Below are 22917 nucleotides of genomic sequence, written 5' to 3' on the forward strand. Positions count from 1 at the left end.
TTTGATTCCCTGACCATTATTTTGGATGATGATGTTGAGCTGAGCCAAGTGTGCCTCCCAGGGAGCTTTCTCTGCAAAATCAGTAGATTTTTGCATGATTTAAGTCCAGGAAATTCTCTGTTCTCCCTTTTAGAGTATTGCAGGTAAAACTGGTTAGGAAACAATTGTTAACACTTTCCAGCAAGCCTGATTCAGGTAATTTTAATATTCTTTTTGAAATTACTATTCAACTTTGTGTGTCTTTTTTACAGCTTTTTCCTGTGAGCGTTTTTCAGGGTTGAGTTTGAACTTATTACTTCACGGTTGTTGGGTTTCTTTGCCTTGGTGTGCAGAAGGTGTTGCTCTAGAGTTTCTCAGTGTGCCTAAATTCTTTGTAATTAGTTACTGCATAACAAAGATTACCTTTTAACCTGCAAGCCATTCTGTAGGACTTTGCTGAAACACTAGGGTGCTATATATTTTTCAGAATTCTCACCTGTACTGAGTAGTTATTTTCAGCTTGTCTAGAGAGGAACAGAAGATAATGATTTCTCTTATTAAGTCCTGCTTTTAACCCTCTTGTCACAATTTCTCAGACACAGAACTATTCACTTTTGGGAAGGTTTTTCAGATAATTTTCTTCAGAAAGAGAACTTGAGATATATGGATGTCAGATATACTTTTGTTTATAAAGACAGACCAGGCAGTTTTTTCTCACAGAACACTACAAAAAAGCAGCAAAGTTCCTTTGCTTTCAGTTCAGGTCTTTCTAGACAGCACTGTGTCTGGCAGATGTCTCAACTGTGCTGTTTTGGGGTGTTTTTTTCAGTTTCTTTATAAAGTCCTGATTTTTCATGCAGTCTTGTACACCAGTTTTCTCCCAGTTCTCTTCGCACTCACTCTTGCTCCCCTCTCTTCCCTACCAGTGAAGTTCCATCCTACTAATTCACATTCAGCCCCCAGGGCAGAATGATTTGGTTTGTATGACTCAACACTTCTTCTAGTATTGCACTATTTTGGATATTTGTATTTGTATTTCAACCATCTATTCGGGAAGAAGATTAATTCCTTTTACATATAACTCCCATTTACATATAGTTATGGAGTTTTTGGTGTCTGATAACAGAAAGGAACAGAGTTATCATCTGATTGAACTTCTTGTATTCATGGTCTCTGCAGTGTTTCTCAGAAGTTGCGCTAAAGCATGTATTTTTATAAAGATTTATTCTCCTTTTTTAAGGTCTCCATATAAAATTAATCTACTCTCTTTTGCTAGAAACTTCCTTCAGTAAGTGAAAATAGCTTTTAGCTCTTGCCTTCATAGGTTAAGACCATTTTGTTTAGTTCCATTCCTCCAAAGTCAAGACTAAAGATGCTTGCAAGTAGCACAAGTTTGCAATATCAGAGATTTTTTTTTAAAGGTTTGTTATTTTAGAACACTTTCTAAATATATTCTTCATGGTAGTTCCATCTGTGGAGACTGAGGAGGGAAAATGACTTTTTAAAACTAGAGTGTTAATATGTGGGATGATTCGGAAATGAATTTATGGTGCACGATGTAGTGACAGTGACAGAAACCAAGCTTACTTACACAGTTGCCCTGTGTGTGCAGATGTAGACAAAGAATGGCAAGATAAAGTGAAAGCTGCAAGTAAAACCTTTAGGGTTCATTAGTATTTTTCTTCAGACCCATTGTTTGTAGTAAGCAAAGAAATAAAATACTACAGCCAGAAGAAATTCTGTTTCTTTGTCAAGCAATTTAAGTCTTCAGGAGTATAGAAATTTGTCCTTGAGGGAGTTGGCCTCGTGTCTATGGGGGTCACTCAGCTACTACTCAAACAAATTCCAGGCTTTGCCGTGGTGGCAGGGAAGTGTCCACATTTGTCTACTGGTAGAACAGAGTCCTGCTAACTGACCAGCAGAGGAGCCCTGGCACTGGTACCAGGGCTACCATTTTTATAATTCGCTTTTGCATCCATCTTTGACACATTTTGAGATGAAGAATTCCCCGTAGTGTGTTGGAACGAGAAGACCCATCTGCACTAAAGAGTATCACTGTTATTCTCATTTCACTGTTATTTATTAATTCCTCCCCCTCTTTCTTTCCCTCCCTCTCTCTCTCATTATGCAACAATTTTGTTTCATTATATTTCAGTGAAAGTGTTTTCCTTAGCATTCCTCCTTTTGCTTTAGTCATCAAAGTCCTTTTATGCTGCTCTCCTTCAATCCTGTTTCGACTGCATAATGTTTTCATTTAACTTCCTAATATTTTTCATTCTCTCAGTTTTTAATTATATTTTAATGTATTATATCTCTGTGAGACTTTCTGTTTAGCTTTCTCTTGTTTTCCTTGGATTTAAGTAACAAGGATTTTATTTAATATTACCAAGTTCTCCTTTCAGTCTGAAAAGATCTTAATAAACATTCTGCAATAGGTGAATTTAACTTTTTTTTGTCTCTGATACACCCCTTTTTTCTTTCTATTTGAAACCCGCAGGGCTGGTTTTCTCCCCTTTTGCATTTGACCTTTCACTTTTTTGCCTTTTATTTCCTCTTAATTTCTAGTTTAATTGGTGTGCATCAGCATATAGATGTGATATGTAAATTTTTACCTTACCTTATGTTCAGAATTATTCAGTGTAATAAAGGGACCCTTTATTCGTATTTTAAATTGTGTGTAGTCTGTAGATGGAGAAAAATAAGAAGTATCAGTTAATTTTCAGTTATGGATATGTTGTTACTCTGCTGGGAAAAAACACGTGATTTCATGGTTATTTTCTAAGTCATCATCATATTATCTTAAAAGCTATATAGAAATCGATCTGTAGGAGACAGAAATCAGGTTCACTGTACTCTCAAAAGCACATGTTATGTAGGAAACCTTAGTGGATATTAGGACAGAATTTTCAGGTGCCTTTTGTTGCATTTTAAATAGGAATACTGCAATTTATTGTATTTGGTTGGAGCCAGTGTGTTCCTGGTTGGCTGCGTGTACGCTATTTACGCTTGTCTCCTTCAGCCTAAGTACTTCAGATTCAGTTCGCTTGCTGCCACCAGATGAGTAGTGAGAATTAGCATAAAGATGCCTTGATCTGAGGTTTAAGGTCTTCCTTCTTTTATTTTAATGAAAAGGGTTTGCTGCTAACAATCTGGTCTCTCACTTTACCTTTACATGGGAAGCTACCTTCTTTTACTCAAACTGACAATCCAAATAAACAAATGTCAAGAAACCATGAAATTCCACTTATGTCTTCCTACTCTCTTAATTTTTGTTATAAGCCTTAAAAGTAACCTGTAGATTGCTATGAGAAAATTGAAAATTTGTGTTAAATACTTCATTGATACTACACAACAAAAAGAAATCTAGAAAAATTGGTGCAAACAACCTCTGAGGAAAGAATATGGCAAATGGGCATTGCTGGCAATTTGACTCCAAAGTCTATGAAGACTGCAGAAAACACAATTCTGCAGTATCTTCCTTTAAGTTTTGAAGCCTTTATATAGCTTGGAATAGAAGTTTAATCAATAAGAAACAGTAAGTTCTTTCATCTCTCTCCCTAGTGGCATGTCCTCCTTGTGTGATATGAGCCTTCTGAAGAAGAAAGGCTCCAGAGTAGCTGAGCCTGCTCCCCTCCCTTCCTCCAGACTCTGGGGATTATCTTTCTCCTTTCCTCACTGAGGCAGTGGCGTGTTGTAGGCCATTAGAAGAACTGCTCTTTGAACTGCAGTGTGGACACAGCCCTGCAAAGAGCAAACACAGACTTTGTGTATTGCTGTGTACATTGTCAGCAGCCTTGTGCTGGGTACCAGCTCATGGAAAGGGCTTTTATTCCTCAGCCCAACACTGACATTTTAAAGCATTAATTTCAGGCACGTCTCCTTCTCTCCCCCTAGCACACACCAGTACTGACTCTGTTTGTAATGTGGTTGTTTGTAGGCTTTGCCTGAGGCTTTGACACCCACCCATACGTATTACAGAAAATCCTAGAACAAGGAACTTTGCTGCTGCTTCTGCTCCTAGTTAGTCTGGTCAGAAGACAAGCTAGTCAGATGAAATGGAGAAAAAACCTTTTCACACTCTAGTATGTGGACCAAGGAGTCTCCTTGCATTGAGATAGTGCTCATAATCTTCTCCTGTGCCAACAGATGGGAGAAGAAGAAGAAAGGAAACTGGATTTGGTTCACTTCCTTGCTCTGTCTTTCCCATGATTTTTTATTAAAATCCCTCAGGTTTTGAGGTTGGGAAAAGTAACCGTTAGTAAAAGACAAGTCAAAGAAAAAAAGAGGGAATAATACCTGAATGCTCTTTATATTGTAATAATCTCCAGGTGCAGCTGGTAGGAATACTTAAAAATTCCAGGTCAAACAGAATGACACAGCAGTTATATTTCCTTCTCTGGGAGCCAAGGAAGAATGAATTCTGTTCCCTTTACGCTGTTCCCTCAAGTAGAGTAATCAAACATGGCATTTGAGGGAGAGGAACTCTACAGTTCGCGGGAAGAACTATAGGCTTTTGTGGGTTTCTTGTCCCCTTTCAAGTGTGTCAGCAGGCTGTCCTGCCACAGAAAGCTGAGCACATCAAAACAACTCTCTGTCTACTCTTGATCCCTCTTGGTAAGGGTCACATCCAGACTTCTCTTAGCCACTAGACTCTTACATCTGTTTCTGACTTTTCTGTATTTCAGACTAGTTAGTACTTTGGTTTTTTTCCTTCAGAAGGGCAATGGGACTACATTTATGTGCTGTCTTGAACATTAATGATTTTCTATCTTAGTCTAGACTATTGGGCTTTTAGTGTCTTCTGCTCAGTGCTTTGTTAATGCAGAATATGAGAAAAATTAGTCCAGAAGATTAGATTTAATTCTTTTCTCCCACAGAGGTACAAAATATCTGGAAACCTTATTTTTTAACATAAAATTGGAACTTCATATAATACTCCAAGCTTAGTTAAATTTTGATTAAGGTTTAATTTAGGGTTCTGGGAATAAAACTAAAGAGATCCCATTTTCAGTTTCTGTAGAGTAGCAGCAGTTCCGGGCACCCTTCTGTTTGATCTGCTGGCTGGCTGAGTCTTGTGTTCTCTTTTTCATTTAACAGTTAGTAAGCAGAAAGTGGAAAGGAAATTTCCAAGTGACTCAACAGTTGGAAGTGTTAATGGTTCCCTTGGCAAGCAGTAGTTTTAGTTGTTCAATACAGTCCCCTAGAGCAGCTTTTGATACACTTCAGAGGGTTTTATATCCAGCAGACAATAAATATAATTAGTAAAATTACATGCAGTGACGTACATGGTCCTGGTTCATGCTATCTTTCCACCCTTGTTCAGACTGGTTATACACACTATGCAAATAAATGCACAGCAATCAAAGCACAGTTTCTGTGAGAAGGACTTACAGGCTTCTCTCTCTAAGGCACAAGGGCTACAGTAGATGTTCAGTAAATGTAAGAGAATTCAAATTATAATTGAAGACGTGTGGGTAATGTAACATGTAAACATGACCTTCATTTTACTAACTCTTTCCTTTTGTGAGGAAGCCTAGAGCAAAACTCTGCCTATTCACAATTTAGGTAGGAACTGCAGCTTCCTGTGGTACACCATGACCCCACTAGGACTGAGGATGCCTCGGGCTGGCTTTAAGACATTGTGTGCCTTGATAAATAAAATAATGTGGTCTGGTGTGTGAGGAAAGAAAAGGCATATTGTACTGTTTTCTCAGCTGAGACGTGCTGCAGCTTAGGCTGAATGCCAGGCAAAAAAGTCAGCTGGTGGTCAGGTTTGTTTGTCGGTGACACCAAATCCTGACTGCAATTCACATTCAGAGCAGGATGCCCTGTGATATGGTTACGTCCCAGGTACAATACCAGTGGGGTAAATGGGGATATGTATGAGTATTGTGGTATACCAGCTGTTAATAGATGCATAGGCTAAACTCTTTGCCCTGTACAGCTACCATTGATGACTAATTCAAAAGTAATATTCATAGTGGTGTCTGAATAAAATGAATGGGGGTAGTCCTTTTATATTTGAACCACTGGAACAATTCCTAAGACACAGCATAGTCTATACAGTCCCTGTTATTAATTCTTTTGTCCTCAAGCTGCAATAGAGTATTTAACGTATTAAATCTGCTTTTGTGAGGAAAATGAGTGGATTAAACATCTAGAAAAGATTTGTAGTTGAATATTCAAATAAGAATATTTTTTTAGTTGCACTACATTTAACTGGTTTAAAATGTTCTGTGTTCTTCATAATAACCCTAAAATATTATTTTAGGATTCAAAACTGGAAATAAATAGGACTATACTTTTAGGGTTAGAAGCCAAATAATTGAAGTAGTTTTCTTTTTACAGTACTATAGTAAGCAATTGTCAGTAGGATCTGGAAGGGAGGGATAAATGGTTTGTACTTTAAGTGAAATAAATTGTAAATAAAGTATATTGTTGTAACTGCTCATATAGTATTAAATGTTAGATATAGAATTCATACAGTTTTTAAAATTCCCAAAATAACTGTTCAGAGAAGTTGGATGAAGATAATAATTATTATCATTCATTCTAAATTGTAATTTTTTATTGTGTTCACTTCCATTTTACCTTGGTTTTTTAGGAAAAACCACAAAAACGTGAGTATGAATGAACACTAAAACCAGCCTTTTCCTATATTTTTAAAGGCTGATAACACTTAAAATATTTTACTTACTGTATTTCTAGGGAGATCATTTAACACCCTATTTTATAACAAACACCTTTAGCTTTCTTGTGAAAAAGCTTTTGTTTGAAGGGTCTGCTGTGGAATTACATTTATCAAATCAGTTCCTCTGAGTGTTTATGGTCTTACAGTCCTAAATGGCCATTCCAAAGGCAGTCTGGGGAAGCTGATGGCATTTTCTGATCATCGAAACTGTCTGCTCTGCCAGAACAGGACTGGCTTTAGTTCTTTGCAGGCTATGAGGCAGCCACTCACCACCTCACTGCTCCACAGTCAGACAGGCAGAGACTCTGTGGGTTGTTTGAGATTTGGCTTCTTCTTCTCTCCTGTTGGCAGAACACTAGATTACATGTCTTTAATACTTTACTACTCTGTGATGCTTTACTGTGACAGTAATGTATTAATGAACATGAAAGCTTTTGAGGTGTGACTCAATAGCCTTCAATCCCTACTCCTCAGTAAAAAACGATGCTCCAAGGAGTATCCACAACCACTTCTGGCAAAAATATTCCCTATGTTATTGTCTTTTAATGAAGAGGGTGGATGTTCTGCTGACTGTCCTCTTTCTTTTGATGTTGACTGTAGAAAACAAGACATCCTGAGTTCCTTTCATTTTTCTCTAGACTGTGACATTTGATAATTGCTTGCAGACAAGGCTCCTGGAGACTGTGCTAGCCTGGCTTTCTCTGAACATATCGCTTCTGTGCAGTTCCTCTGAAGGAAAATGAAAGCCATACTACTTTTGTTTAAAGGAAAAAATTGTCCATGAGAGACTGGCTTTTTGCAGTACAGAGACTTAGAGCCCTCAGAGAGGCCAAAATGGACCTTGAGAAATAGCCTGCCCTGAAAAAAAATATAACGGCATTGACCCACCATTCCTCAAAACATGGAGAAGGTCTGAATGACCAGACACATAGGCCATGATGTACTAGAGAGACAGTTTGCCAACTGTTGTCTCTCTGTCCCGGTGCACTTCTCTAATTCCCACTCCGTCTGCTATTGGATTTATGATGGACTTATAATGGACAATAAATAGACCAGTGTAACTATTATTAGTGATATTGCCTGTTCTTAAAAATCAGGGTACTTTAGACTGACTTATGAGATAGTCCCTGCCTGAAAGGAAACCTCAAATAAAACACAGGATTCCATGTGTCATGAGCACATTAGACATTCTTTTTGTTGTTCCTTTCAAAATTTCTTAGCTTTCTTTGATGTATGCTAAACAGCTATGTGAGATCTTCTGTTGTAATTTCATTCAAAATCAGATTTTAATTACTTATATTGAAATTGCTTTTAAGAGTTCTAATTGCATGATTCTGCATTTCCCATAATAATCGGCTTCATCTTATATGGTGGATACATATAGTTAGTCTCAGTTATTGCTAGCTGATAAAATGGTGTTCTAAAATAACAATATTTAAAACAATCTTACTCTAATCATGATACTAATGAACTTTAAAATATTTTATTTTATACATTATAGTATGTCTAAGTAATCTTGAGAGGAGAGACGTTTTGATTTTTGCATCATGAATAATTAATGTTAGAGATTAGTAATTTTTTTGCCCTCCTCTCCATCATTTTTTAAGTATTTGAACATTTCATGGCTTCTATCTTATAGAATTTATCTTTAGAATTCAGGTTATGGAAACTTCCTAAGCTTCTAACATTCTGAATTTGCCTCTGACTCCAAGTAGTTCAGAGCTTCAATTCTAATGAGGTCAGTGAGCATGGCAGATATTTATTAACAGCCTGTGTGAATTAGGCCATACTTTCAGGTTGTTATTTCAACAACCTAATTATATCTGGGTTTGATATTCCAATTTACTAAGTATTACTGACTCCTGTAATGGATAGTATGCAGACAAACTGCTGCTTCTGACAGCACAACTGAGAACAACGAGTCTGGTAGCTTAGACATCCGTGAAAGCAAGCTCACTGACGAGTAAAGGGCAAGGAAAAGAGGGGAAAAAAAAGGAAATAAAAGAAATGAAGAGAAAGTTACTTTTACAAGAAAAAATGCCAAGATGCCTTACCATGATGTTTTCTACTGTTCTAAAAACAGCACTGTTCTGTATCAGGTCTCAGCATCTGCAGTCTTCAGGTTAGTGCTTCTTGTATGCTTACACAGTCTGAACTATTCTCAGTAAATGTGACTCTGCCATGCTACTATTTTTTATTAGAAAATAACAAAACTATGTAATAGATAAAAGGTATAATCAGTTTAGAGTGTGTTTTTTCAATTTTCTAGCTTATTTGAAAAGGTAATGCAGAGCAATTTAACTTTAGACATGACTGGGAAATTTTCAGTGTTGTTCATCAGAAGATCGCAGTTTAATGCCAAACTTTTTTGTAGGTTCTCTTTTGCCAAAAGAACTCCTTTTTTTTTTTTTTTTTCCAGTTTGAGATTGTTAAGGTTATTGCTTGACATTTTTAAAACAAAGAATTCAGCCTTATGTTGAAATATGTTTAATTTTGAAGAGTCACATAAATTATAATAAAGGTTGAAAATTGTAGATTTTTTTGTATGATTGGCAAAAAATTGTTTCTTTATCCAATTTTTAAAATTTCTTTTTGCATGAACCTTTAGAATTTTTAAAATTTTCATCCCAGTTTGGGAGAGGAGCATTCTTGTCAATCATTTCTGCACTATGAAATTATTAATGGGGTTTTCTTAATGTTGTCTATATCTAACATACTGATACTCTTCTGTTTTCTCTGCTCCTGTGACTGCTTTACTACGTCCTTTGGAGACCATTTCCTTGCTCAGTACCATGGGAGTGCTGCAGAGTTCTGTACCTCATATCAACCTCTCTATGGAATCCTTGCACACTCACTGAAGTCTGTTAAGTTCTCTGATACCTGTTTTTAGGTGGCTGCATTAGGCTAAATCTTCTCTAAGCTTCCACTGTGACTTTTTTCAAATGCTGTGGAGACTTAGGATGCAAGTAGCTGAGCAGTGCATGCCACATGTGAGCTCACAGGAGCATCTGCAATTACATGGGTTTCTTTGTTTGGAGCTGGATGCTGGGACATCTGGAGGAAAGCATCCTATGAGAGTCTCAGCTCTTTTGCAGTTTGAGCTCAGAGGTAGCTTGCACAAAAGTGAGGTGCTTAGGGGGACGTACCTTAGGACAACTGAGCTCATCCAGCAGTTTGCTACCTTCTGCTGTCTGTGGCCTTGGGTACCTGGTACTGCTTCCATCCTTGCCCTGCATCTGTCACTGGCCTGCTCCCTTGCTGAGCTGGCTTAGCTCACCAAGCCAGTGGAAAAAACCTAGATGAGAGGAGGGAAAAGGATGTAGGAGTATTGTCTCAGCCACCTCATGGGACATAACCAGCAGCCAATATTTGGGGAAAGTGATAGAAAACAAAAAAAATAAACCCAGCGTATGTAAACTAAGTTACATCTGTGAAACTTTCTTAAGAGGGCTTTAAAAGCTGTCAGTTGTTATTATCCACCAGCTTCAACACAGCATAACAGTTGTATTTCCTGTATTTCCTAGGGTTGTACTTCCTTAGCTATGCATTCTTGTAACTTGCACTGCGAGGTGGTGAAGGGAGTTGTGCAGTTTTGGCACAGTGACCTGTCCGTGTGAATAGCACGTGAGTGTACAAGAGTACCCCAGGTACTGTAGACCTGCATGTCCCCACATGTGATTGCATCACTGTGACTGTGTCTTCTGTTGCATGGGACATGGCTGAGTAATTTCTAAGAAAAGGAGAAAAGAAAGAAAGAACTGAAAACTAAGGGGGAGGCTTTCTAAAGAAAGGCTCTGAGGCCTGTACTAGATGTTGCAACCTGTGGAAAATAAGGCAGTAGCAACAAGGCAAAACAGGGGAAGGACTTCAGTATAGGTGGAACAGCATGATCCCCATAAGCAGCTTGATCTGTTTTGGGTGAGCTCATCATGATGGCAGTAACACAGAAGTGTATGATAATACTCTATTCTGGCTTTATTGCAACTTTTGTGCTGCTCAGAAAATATACAGCTTATTATCTAGTATCTTGCAGACACTAGACTTAAGCACATGCTAATCATAATCTTTCTTTTTTACTTTGTACTCTCTAGTGTAGTTATTACAAAATATTGAAATATTCTTTGTGAGTTTTCCCAAGTCATAGGAGTGAAATGATGAATTAAGCTAATATCAAAACAGGAAGTGAAATAAATGCTAAAACTGCACAGTGTGTGTGGGAGTAAATTAATTGATTGCTATTTTCCATCTGGTCCAGTAAATGGCATGTGTTGCGGTAAACAGCAAAAATGCAGTAGTTAGCAGTGAGGGTATGTTGTTTTACCAGGGATTTTCAAGGTTCTGCTTTACAAAAGAATGAAAGAGAGTTTAAGTATGGTTTTGATAACATGTATCTTGGAACCTAACTTTTATATCATTTTTCTTTTTAGCATAAACTTTTTTTTTAATCTCATAGTTATACAATGCTCTCTAAAGATTCCTTTTTGGTTTCCACAGTCTGACCTTTTTCTCTCCTAGTTCTTCTCAAAGCGTATCCTGATTGGTACACATTCTGCAGACCCCATTGTCTGTGGCAGCAATTTGATACTTGCTATCATTCTTTCAGCTGCTCCTTTCTCTTGGAGGCTTCCTCTCTGCTTGCCTTACATCACGTTAATTCATTTTTCTCTCTCTTTTCTCTGAGGAGGCCTATAAAGATATAGTAAGAGATACATGATGAATTTCTTCAAGTAGATAATTTAAAATGAATATCTGGCTTTCTTGGTATACGTGGGACAAGAAAAAAATTAGGTTTTGATACATTAGAATACATCTGGTAAACTCTTGATGCAGCAAGAAAATACATCCACCTGTATTTCTGGGAGCAATGGTCAGCCCTCAGCTCCCTCACCAATAAATCTGGCTTCAGTTAAATGAATTTCATGTTCCATCACTGTATTTTATTGTTCCCTTAGGTTACCTAAAACCATTGCTTTTGCTGCTGCTGCAGTCAGTGATGTTATAGAACTTTATACTTCAGTCTGACCAAAAGACTGCAGTTAACTATGGGTGATGATGAAGACAATTCAAACTTTCTCTGCATCATTTAATCTAACCTTGAATCATCTGTATGTCAGCAGAAATACAGCTCAGATATGTTGTCTCTTCACTATTCAACTTATTTATGTGATTCCCAAATTGTCTTCCAAATAGACAACCATCTGGATGTTTCTTAATTATTTTTCCAAAGACTTGTTAAAAAGTAATGATTGTTTTTTGCAGCCCTACTACAGTATTGTTTTAATGAAAAAAACCCACAAAAAATCAACCCACATGTAATTATTCAATCAAGTGTCTTCAACAGTAATAAGTACTGATAGGCTCACATATATGATACCTAAATATATTTCTAGGAGATAATCAGCAAAGCTAATCCTAGAATTTCCTTCTTTTTGTTTGTATAGAATCTTTTTCTAATACTTCAGCTTCTAGCACTTCCCAAAATTTCTAATGCTTTGGAAGAAATACTTTATTTTCATGGTTTCCATCATTGCAGGTAAAGTAGCAAACAGGTTTGCTGAGACAGTTTGACAGAGGCTTGCAAGAGGCTGATTGCTAAAGAGGAGAGCACGTCTCAGATCTCCTGCTGTCACAGAGGCATGAGGCATGTGTTTTCCTCCCCAGAATGAACCAGTTGATTTGGAGGCTGTAATGAAGCTGACCATCGGTAGACTTGCTGCCTGCCACTGACAAGGGATGCTTGATAGAAATGGAGAAAGATCTGTTTTGGGATGAAGGAATCAAGTTCCTTCCAGCATCTTTACTTTTCTAAAGAAAAAGAGAAGAAGAAAAGGACTCTGGGGTGTCTGCCCCTGCCAGGGACCAGGGAAGAGCTACCAGTCCTTTGTTGCTGCAGAGCAGGCTGGGTGCTGACTGATCAGCAGCAAGTGTTGGCTGAAAATACTCCTCCTGTTAAGTTAAAAAGTTCAAGCTGTGCTCAGTTTTCAACTCACAGAACCAATTTATGGGTGGTATGAGGAGATGAGGCTTTGTTGGCTTCTGTGAACTGGACTACAGTTATGCTGGTGGTGATTTAGGCAAAATATATTCATTCCAGCTTGATCTCAGAACCTTTGATTAAATTATGTTTTTCTCAATTTTCTCATGAAGGGCTACATCTGGTCATGTAGAAATAGCTTGTAACAACATTGAAACATAAATTATTTGATGAACTACTTAGGACTATTCACTTAATGCGTGATAATCCTGTGAACATGTTAATGAGCAGCAATTCTCTGATGATTGAACAGCTTTAAAATGTCTTTCTACTTATATGTCATTAGAATGAACTTGGCACTTCTAAAACATCCATTATTCATCATGTTCCAGTGTTGCATCTGACTGTGTATCACTAATTTCACTCACTTAACAAAACAATCTATTCATTACAATAGTTTGAAGCATGTTTTCTACATCAGAAAAACCCTAGTTAAATATAAAATATTACTTATCTTTACAAATATCGTAGAACAAAAAGTAGCATCCCAAATTGTAATTACACACTTAGCACATTTGATTACGCTACCTAAAACCAAATGGAAGTTTTAAGAAGAACCTGCAGTTGAAGTCAATTATTTTGTTAGCTGGAGAAGCAGAATTGATTAAACAGCTTACCAATAGCCCAAGGTTGACTTTTCTTTCTGAAATATTCAGCAAACATTTTCTCAGTAATCCATGTGTATTTATTGTCCTAATAACTTAAGAAGCAGAGAAAGAGAAGTTTTAGTTCAAATATGAATACTTCTTATAAATATATTTTTTTAATGGGTTTTCCTGCTTTTCCCATGTACTTTTATATTTTACAAGTCCTGGATCATTCCACACGTTGTGAACCCCATTAAATCCTACATTATCTTTGCTCCTTTTTGAATCTGTGTGTGATGGCTGCTTCAGAAGTGGTTCTTCGCAGCAAGCCCAAGAGATCTATTTCAGAAAGTGTTGGACTGCTGTATGACTCCCATGTTTGAGGATTTTTACTCATGTCCTGCAAGAGCTCTTCTCCTTTAAGTGGCAGACATCTTTTGGCAGAGGAGTTAAATAGAATATCAGCTAAATGAATCACTTGAAATAGTATCAATAGAAATGTGTTTTCTTTTCAGAGTAGCTAAATGGATTTCCAGCTGAATTAGCAAAATTCTGTTAAATAACTCTGGAGATGGGCTAATAACCTCCAAACAAGCCAGAAGACTTTATTCTCAGAGGGAATGAGAGTCTTACAAAACACACAAATATATGGTGATGAAACTTTCAATCTTTAGACGTTGAAAACCACTTCAGTCTTTTAATTTTGCTTTAAAAAGGCTTATTGGCCTGGCTAGAAAAATAGTCAGTAGTCACTTATGCTGGGCTTACTTCTCAAAAGTTTTGTGTTCAACCATGTTTTTAACACATTCTATTTTGGTCTTTTGTTGGAGTAGGATGTTTGGGCAGATGTGAGAGGTTTATGAATTCTTTCCTACTAACCAGTGGAGTTAAGGAGTCTCTGTTGGTTGTATTAATGCTTTCAGCAGCTCTTGGTAAAATATAAGTCAATATATTAATGATTAACATACAATTTTTTAAATAATGTGAATAAAATATGTGTTAAAGAGATGGAACAATTGTGTGATAAGAGGAAGACACTGAAAAAGGTGGACTTTGAAATACTTAAGTAAGCATGGGTCTCTCTGTGCTTAGCTAAGAATGTTGATGGCATCAGACTGAACTAAGAAACTCATCCTTGGATTCACTTTTTAACATTTCTGTCTCCTCCTGTGAATCACTATCCTTCTTTGCTCATAGCACAATAAATAAGAGTTAGTTTGCAATGAGTTAAGAATTAATTGCAGTGAATTTCTACTGAAGCACTTAAAAACTATTAATACAGCTTTTTTTCATCAATCTTTCTTTTAAAATGTCAGTTTATGGGACATAAACGTAATGCTTCATCTATGATAGTATCAAAATTGAATTAATGATGTCTCAAGCTTTCATACACCTTTTTATGGTTAGATTTCTGATGGTAAGTTAAACTTTTCCTTCCAACTAAGCTTGATAGTGTTTGTGGACATTTTGCTATATGTGGACATGTTGGCTACATTTATGCGTAATTCAACCTCTAAAAAGCCTTATGTTGTATATGGAAATAATTCGGAACTGTTTTATATGGAGGAATTGATATTAACCATGCAAATAATTTCTACAAAATGCTAGAGTAAGGACCGTTTTTAAATCTTAATTAAGGTGTCTGTATTTCTTTAATGCAGCCCCTGTTCTCCCTGGGGCATATCAGCAAAGCCAGACTCAAGGATATGGATACATGCACCAGACCAGTATGTCATCCGTGAGGTCCATGCACTCACAGCCTCATTCAGCAAGTCTGGTGAGTATTGGATTTAAAGGAGAGTTTTATTTGGTTTGCAACATCATCAGCAACTGGGAAATCTCTTAAATATGATTGAATTGATCCCTTGAGTTCTACAGTTGAACTATTTTATTGTCCTAGTCCTAAATGTAAGTGTCAGTCCTCATGTATAAAAAAGATTTAAGAGAACTATAGGCAGTGGTAAGAACATCAGAATGCATAAAAAAATAATTTATGATAACCTGAAAAATAACTGAATCTTTTATCTACTTAAAACAAATAGTAAATGCTTGGACAGTATTTCACAGGATGAACTTTGATGTTATGCTCTGTGATGAATTCATGCTCCTAGCCCTGGATGAAACCCACTGATCTCTTAAGATCACCCTGTTGATTTAAATTAGTTTCAATTTTTTTTGACTCACTGATTTTGTACTAGCAGGCTTTGTGCCTATCCACGTTACTTATTTCTTCTTGTATAAAGCTGACTCGGGACCTGTATTGGTGTGCCCTTTCTAATTCAGCTGGGGAGTCGTGCACAAACTTGTGCCTGATCCAAATTGAGTTATACTGGTGGGCAACTGAGAAGAAGCTTTATCACAAAACTGTGGCCATGTCATGAATTTATTAGTTGTGGTGGATGGGAATGTAAAGCTGGAGTGAATATTTCATTTTAGAAGTAACTGGTCATGGTAGGAGAGCTTAATGAGTATTCAGCTGGAATTTTTAGGAAATTGAGCTTCTTTCTTCCTTTTGAGCTCTTTATATGTAAAGTTCATTTTTAATGGTTATTATATTTTTTACATTATATTGCTGCCTAGAGATTTCATAGTTCAGATCCAGTCACCTTTTACCTTAAAAATATTGGCTTGCAATTTTGAAGTTTAAACTATTTTGAATGGATGCATATTTATTACATCTGTCACATTTTAGAGATGAATAAATATTTAAATATGAACCGAACTTATAGCTTGCTGAGCTTGAAAAAGTTTGTTTTCCAGATTACTGAAACTTGTATTTTTTTTTTGTAAGAGTGAAACTCTGTGACATTTTATATTGTAAAGATTGTGATGTTCTCTGAGGTGTGAGTGGTTTCAGGCTTGCCAGAGTCTTATCTGCCTGGGGCTGAGGGGGCTAACTTGCTGGAAAATCTGGGATCCAGATACCTGCATCTTTGAGTGAATCTATAACCTGAGAAACTCTTTGGACACCTGCATGACAGCTGTGAGACAGCTGATATTGGATTCAACCATTAATTTACAAGGATATCACAAGGCACTTGGGGAGCTGGCTGTTTTCCAGAAGGGCCAGAGTGTGAAAAGTAGGAGACGGGAAAGCCTCGACTTTGCCAGGAGATTTCTAGTAGTTGGGGAGTAAAGCAAATAGCATTTAAATCCAGTAAATAGAGAATGGAGATGCCTGCAAATCTTGAAATGCACTTACCAGCCTTTGCAGCCATATGGGCAGGTAGATGACTGCTATTGCCCTACTATCTCTATGTCCCAGCGACTTACCTGGCAGACTGTTGAAACATAGTTTCAGTCATCTTGAGGATCAACATCTGCCTCTCCTTCCAGAACTGGAAATGTAAAGGTAATTGGAAAAGGAAGGGAGTGACATTAAAGGATTTTAAAAATAAAGGACTGACTTATTTCGACAGGATTTCTTATCCCTTTTGTGAAACTGTTGTCGCTTGACGTCCTTGTAAGTGATAAGAGCTGTTTATCATGGGAAAACAGCAAACATGATGATTTGAACAGACCTTGCTGCTGTTAAAAATTGAGTGGGCTTCCTTGTAGATAATAAACCCCAAATATTTCCAGAAATCAAGGACCACTGGCCTGGTGCTGACTGCTAACTTGCCAGTCTGGTGATAAAGGCATGAGCATGATCTTGTCACCCCAGGGTGATGATTCTGCTCTAAAAGAGGCATCTCAGATGCATCTAGAAACCTGCTGTGCTCTCTTGCCTTTCCACTTTCATTCAAGAAGACTACATTTTTATTAGCCTGTGAAGCTTATCCAGGGTGCTGGACATTCTGCTCTCAGCTACTGGGATTATACAGAGGATTCTTATGCATGTGCTTGGGGGAAACCCCTGGTTAAGGATGTGTTTAAATGTAGTAATTAGCACAGACTGAAAATAGATGACAGGTTTGGAGTGCTTGTAAAATGGATTTGCTGTAGGAGGTCTGACAAACTTACACAATGTTTAGGTTCATTGCTTTCAGCTGCTTGTTCAGTTCTGGGCTTGGAGCAGTACTATCAGAGATGCAGTGTTGTCTGGCTAGCAACAGAGGGAAGAAAGAAGTATGATAAGAAAGTAACAGCAGGAGGAGATTGAAGGAAAGAAATCCTAGACTGAACAGTGACTTTAAAGCACAAACGGTTTTTGAGACTTAAGTAGAAGCAATGAAGGTGGCAAAGTCACTCATCAGTGCCTGAGTATGGCCAGGACATCTCTAGGGTGAGAGTGATTAAGATCCCATGGGTTATATCACAGTGGGGATAACTGAAGAGGTAGATGCTGTAGTAAAACTACTCCTTTCAGCAGATTTGTTGTATTGTTACTGAATCAGTGTCCCCAAAAGATAGAAATTCATTTTATAATCATATCCACCAATCTCCTATACTGAGAAACAGAATTTTTCTAATTTCTACAGTTTCAAAATTTGGTTTATTTCATTTTGAGCTGTGTTTTGTGTGAGGCATGATCCTAACACGATCTTTGGGTAGATTTTTTTCTTTCCCCAGATAAGTTGCATTATTTTCTGGTTCTTAACTTTTGCTCACTTTCTGTGAGCAGTTCTGCATAATGAGCTGAATTAAATTGTTGCTCAGATTACAAGGTGTTTTATAACAGATGCCTGCAGGCTGTTTACCTCTTTGGAAAATTACACACCTTGAGATAGCTAAAAGTGATAGGAAAACAAAACCCTCGTTCAAGTTGGCTTTCCCTGATAGCTATTCTAAGTGAAAGGATGCTGCAACAGGTACTGCTCCTTGCAAGGAGCCATCCATAGAATAAGTATAAACTAGTGGATGAAGTGGAAAAATGTATCTGTCAGCTCAGATCCAGCTAGGGAACTAGTTGGGCTTCAATTCTTCATATGCACAGGACTTAATTGTTCTGTCTAAGCAGTAGCTGTGAGATAGATCTTTGAGGAAGTGAAATAAGTGAGTATTTGACTGTTTTACAAAACTCTAAACTTTTCTTACAACCTGTTGTACTCAAAACCTGCTAAACTCACTACTGACAGACGAATAATTCACTAAAATGCATTTTAAAAATCCCTGCTTTGAGTCCTTTAAGCATTGTAATTCTCAATTATATAGCCCAGACTACACTCTGCAGTGATAATTAGGCATTAAATGCTAACGGGATTATTATGGAGATTTCTCCTGACAACCATTTAGCACCTAATTAGGTGTTAAGGCCATAAATTTAGGTTTCTCAGCAGCATTTAGGGCCCTAATAAATTCTTTTGAAGTTCGAAATTACCAGCTTGTCTTCACAACTGTGCCACCACAGTGATGTAAACAAGCTGCCTTTAAGGAGACAGCAGTAGTATGTCCTTTGCCCTAGTGCTCTAAGGATGAGTGAGCATCCTTCTGAGTGAGCAAGAACTCTCTATTTTTCCAATTTCATGTTAGTTTAATAAAACATTTAATCTCTTCTCCCAGTCTTTGCCCATTTAAGGGAGACATATAAGCATGGCTCAGAGCAAAATCCATTTGCTGTCTTATGCCAGATATAGATTTATTACCATTTTTCTTAAATGGACCCTCTTTTGAAATAAATTTTTTAAAGGGCTAACGGCTGCTGAACTTGTTATAATAGCATGTTTTTCACTGGTTTTTCGGAGTTAGTTTAGAGACATCAGTTGAAATAGTTGGGAAAAAAAGATTCTTAAAAGCAGAGGGTCTTCTGACTGCTAGTTCTCTTGTTTATGAATCTTTAAGGAATTTTTGGTGATGATAGAACACACCAAATTAGTTGCTTGATGTAGTGCATAAACGATGATGCTTTTTTTCATCGACTCCCATAAACATTTGGAAGATATGTAGGACCCTCTGGCTGAAAATCAGTCTTGGTCCCAGCCTGTAGGGCAACAAAATTACAAGGCACTGCAGAGAACAATTATACAGAGCAAGACTGAAATACAGTTCAGAGTAGACTTGTCAGGAAAGGTGGTCTCCAACGGTCTCAATTGTTTGAACAGGAGTTGATTCTCCATACTGTTTAATCTGCACTACCAATTATAAAGGCAAATCAAAACAAAAAGTATATTTCTAACATGGGAACAGAAATGATAAATATCCTCATAGTGTTTGGAATAAATAATTCCACATTTTCAACATGTAACAAAGGGCCTCCTCGATCTGTGTGGAGCAGTCTTCCCCTTTTCAGAAAATAGTTTTACTAAAAACCTTTAAAACTAATAACTAAAACTAATCCAGAACTGTTTTCCTCATCTGGGTAGCAGAACAAAGTTTGCTATCTATTAAAAGGTTCAGACAATAATACTAGGCATAACTCAAACATTGACCGTTTTTACCTTTTTTTCTCTTCAAATCATTCCACCAGAAGATTTCAGCTACTTATGATAATACAGCAAAAATTACCAAAAGGGTAATTGAATATTATCAGTGATGCTTGAACTGCTCTTGACTTCTCTCGAGAGCCAGGGTAAAAAAAGGAAGGTATTCCTGGGAATTTTAAAATGAGCTATTTTTGTTTCCTCTGTTAAGATACAAGGGGAGACTCTTCCCTGTGAGTTTGAAAATCCAATTGGAATTCCAGTATAAAATGATAGCATTTTATTGGTTATGAGTGAAAACAAATACTCTTTTTAGAAAAATAGAGAAAAAAACCTGATATCTTGGCTTACAGTGGGCAGAGTTGTAGAGAAATTTGGCTTAGCTAATAATGAGACTTTATGTGCTAAGAGGGCATTTTATCTAGTATGAAAAAATGAGTATTCATAAAAATTATTTTTACAGACTTTTTGAACTCTTGTCTTGTTTTTTATTTAGATAGTAGTGTGTCATAATTCTTAATTCAGGATAAAATCCTAATGAAATGAAAGACATTAAGTGAGATGGCAGAGTTAATGACCTAGATGAAAACTATGTTTCTTTTTGTAGAGAAGACATAGGAGAAGCTATTTGGGAATCATGCAAATAGGAAGCAGAACCACAGATAGCCATGGCTGGATGTAATTGAACTGTTACTAATGAATAAATGAAACAACAATTAGAATATTTCAAGATGCAGTGAATGGCTTGAAATCTGTTTGCATGAGGTCTTTGGACAATGTAGGTTAACAAAAATAATTATTTTGCTACTCAGTATTCACTGTATTTTTGACAGGGTGGAGAGAGTACCATTCCTTTTCAACAGGTAACTTGTGATTTTGCTCTATGCCTTGCTCCCTCTATTCTTTTTTCCTTCTCTTTTCATCTTTGTGCAAAGAGAAGGAATCTATCTCTGTTTAGACTTGAGACTTTACAGCCTTGTTTCCTTTTCTTCAACAGAGAACATACAGAGCTATGTATGACTACAGCGCTCAAGATGAAGATGAAGTTTCCTTCAGGGATGGTGATTATATCATCAATGTGCAACCAATTGATGATGGCTGGATGTATGGTACTGTTCAGAGAACTGGGAAAACAGGAATGCTTCCAGCAAATTATATTGAGTTTGTTAACTAATTTTTGTCTCTAGTCCTTTGAGCTTTATTATGATTTACTCAAAATCTAAGCTTTTAGAAAAAAGTCAGAAGAATCTTTTAAGACTACATGATCATTACGTTATCACTGCTATAACAGTTTGCATTCTCACTCAGAATCCAATTTAGAGTTCTTTACAGATAAATAAACCATAAGAAGCTCAGAGCTTCTTATGAAAATAGCATGCCTTATAATCATGCTCTCTCAAAATGAAAAACATATTTGGAAGCGTGGTGCTTCCAATCCTATAAAAATTTTGGACAATTACCTGTAAAGGGGAAATACCTTTTCCCTACACATCAAAGAAGTTATTTCTCTTTGTAAAACCAACCATAAAATTGATGCACTTCTGGCACTCTGAAGTCACAGGAGGTTAACACACTGAATTTGAACACAAATTATTTGAACTTCAAATTATTAGGAAGGTGTTTAATGTTTGAGCAGTTACCATCCTAATAAAAAGTAAAATGTTTAGTAGATAATTGTAATTTGAAATAATGACAAGTAATATGCCAGTAAAAAACCCAATAAAATCCCCTACTGTCCAGCAGCCTGACAGTAAACAGGTCCATTTTAACAGCAAAATTTTCCTGACTCTTGCACACCCACATTTATTTCTGGAATACCCATTTTTTCTTATTTACAAGTGATCTATCAGCTTTGCTTGCGTCCCAACCCATCAGTTAGATCCATGTCTAGAGTCATGATTCTTCAGTATCTTTTCCACAGAAGATTCCTTTCAAAGACTATCTAAAATATAAAACCTGTGAACTCTTCAGTTTCCTTCTAATAATAACTAGCATTTAAATAGAAGCTTCCATTAGGGCAACGTACAACCAGTAATTCATGTTGGTTCCTTTACTTTCACTTGTACTGCTGTAAATAAACATCCCGTGTGAGGCCCCGGTGCTGTGCAGTCACACAAAGCCTGCAGTCATATTCCTCCTTCTTACCTACCACAGGTAACTCGCTTAATGGCTGCTTTGCTGATGAGCTAATGTACCTACCCCTGCTTCAGAAATACTTATGCCTCCACTGAGGAATGGAGGAGAGCTCTGTTTATTGTAGTGCATTTCCGATCAATGACCTGTTGCTTCAGTTTACTCAAGAAATCTTGGTGATCCAACAGTGGGTTGTACGCTTGCCAAATGTTTAATGATGGAGAAATATTATGTTTTCTTTTACTAACTTGATCTTTCTCATAACTGACACTGAAGGGAAAGCTAACTAAAGTCCAACATGCTCTATGCCATTATGTTTCAGTTTAGCCATCTGTAGAAAACAGAAAAATATTCTGCTAACAAACCTTCACATATGCTATTTGGTGTCTGTTAACATTATGGGCAGAACTGAGAGATCCAGGTCTCAGTCTCTGAGGCTGAAGAGAGGATCAAACAACTGGTGACATAGTGGACCTGTAAGAGGGGCTGTGTCAGCAGGCTTGGGTCACAGGGAACTTGCTTTTCCTTTGACTGGATGCTGCATTCCCTCCCAGGGAGAAATTCTGGGAGGAAGGACAAAAGAGTTAAAGATTCATGTGGAAACTTATTCATGTGAATGCAGATGCAGTAAATGTTTTTGCTGATAATATAATTTGCGGAGTTCAGCCACGTGCTAGAGAAGTTAGAGAAGTTTGCAGTAACCCTCAGAATGCTGAATCTGCACTGGCTTTCTTCCATTTCTAAAATTTTTAAAGTAGAATTAAATATAGAGCTTATAGACAATTTTCTATTTCTCGTTTCACAAAGTAGGCAACTTTGCAATATCTATTTAAAGAATAAGGAAGGCAGTGTGGATTTGTTATGTCAACTGAAAGTTGTCAATGCAAATACCTGCACGTTCTATTTTTGCATACAATTAGGAATTGGAAAGCTTATGCAATTTTATTTTGGGTTGTGCTAACTTGGGGCTGATTTCAGCTGCCAAGCAGAATGGAATGACTGCATTAAAAAAAAAAAAAATTTAAAAATGTCCATGACTGTGGAATTGCCTGGGCTTTCTTGTCAGCAGACTAATTCCAAGGCCAAAGCTGTCCAGGAGCATCTAACTTCAAAAAATATGGTTTAAAACCAGAGATTCACTGCTATAAATATCCAAACTCTATGGATGACTGCTGTCATTTAAAATTCTTGAAA

The 22917-nt window shown here is 37.0% G+C and overlaps 1 protein-coding gene across 5 annotated transcripts in view; it reads left to right on the plus strand.

The window, feature by feature from the left end:
• NEBL (nebulette) overlaps positions 1-21260 on the plus strand; it is a 251612-nt gene extending 230352 nt beyond the window's left edge. For 4 of the 5 annotated variants that reach the window (XM_027887606.1, XM_027887603.1, XM_027887605.1 and 1 more), the window contains 3 exons: positions 14953-15068; positions 20424-20453; positions 20588-21260. In XM_027887606.1, the coding sequence (XP_027743407.1) occupies positions 14953-15068; positions 20424-20453; positions 20588-20764 (323 nt within the window). In that variant the 3' untranslated portion in view covers positions 20765-21260. The remainder of the gene's footprint in view (positions 1-14952; positions 15069-20423; positions 20454-20587) is intronic. The other variant, XM_027887607.1, reaches the window with a different exon arrangement.
• The last annotated feature ends 1657 nt before the right edge of the window (positions 21261-22917 follow it).

Source organism: Empidonax traillii, unplaced genomic scaffold, assembly GCF_003031625.1.
Source record: "Empidonax traillii isolate 1590-97213 ecotype Southwest subspecies unplaced genomic scaffold, ASM303162v1 scaffold217:size1918799, whole genome shotgun sequence".
Classification (NCBI taxonomy): Eukaryota; Metazoa; Chordata; class Aves; order Passeriformes; family Tyrannidae; genus Empidonax; species Empidonax traillii.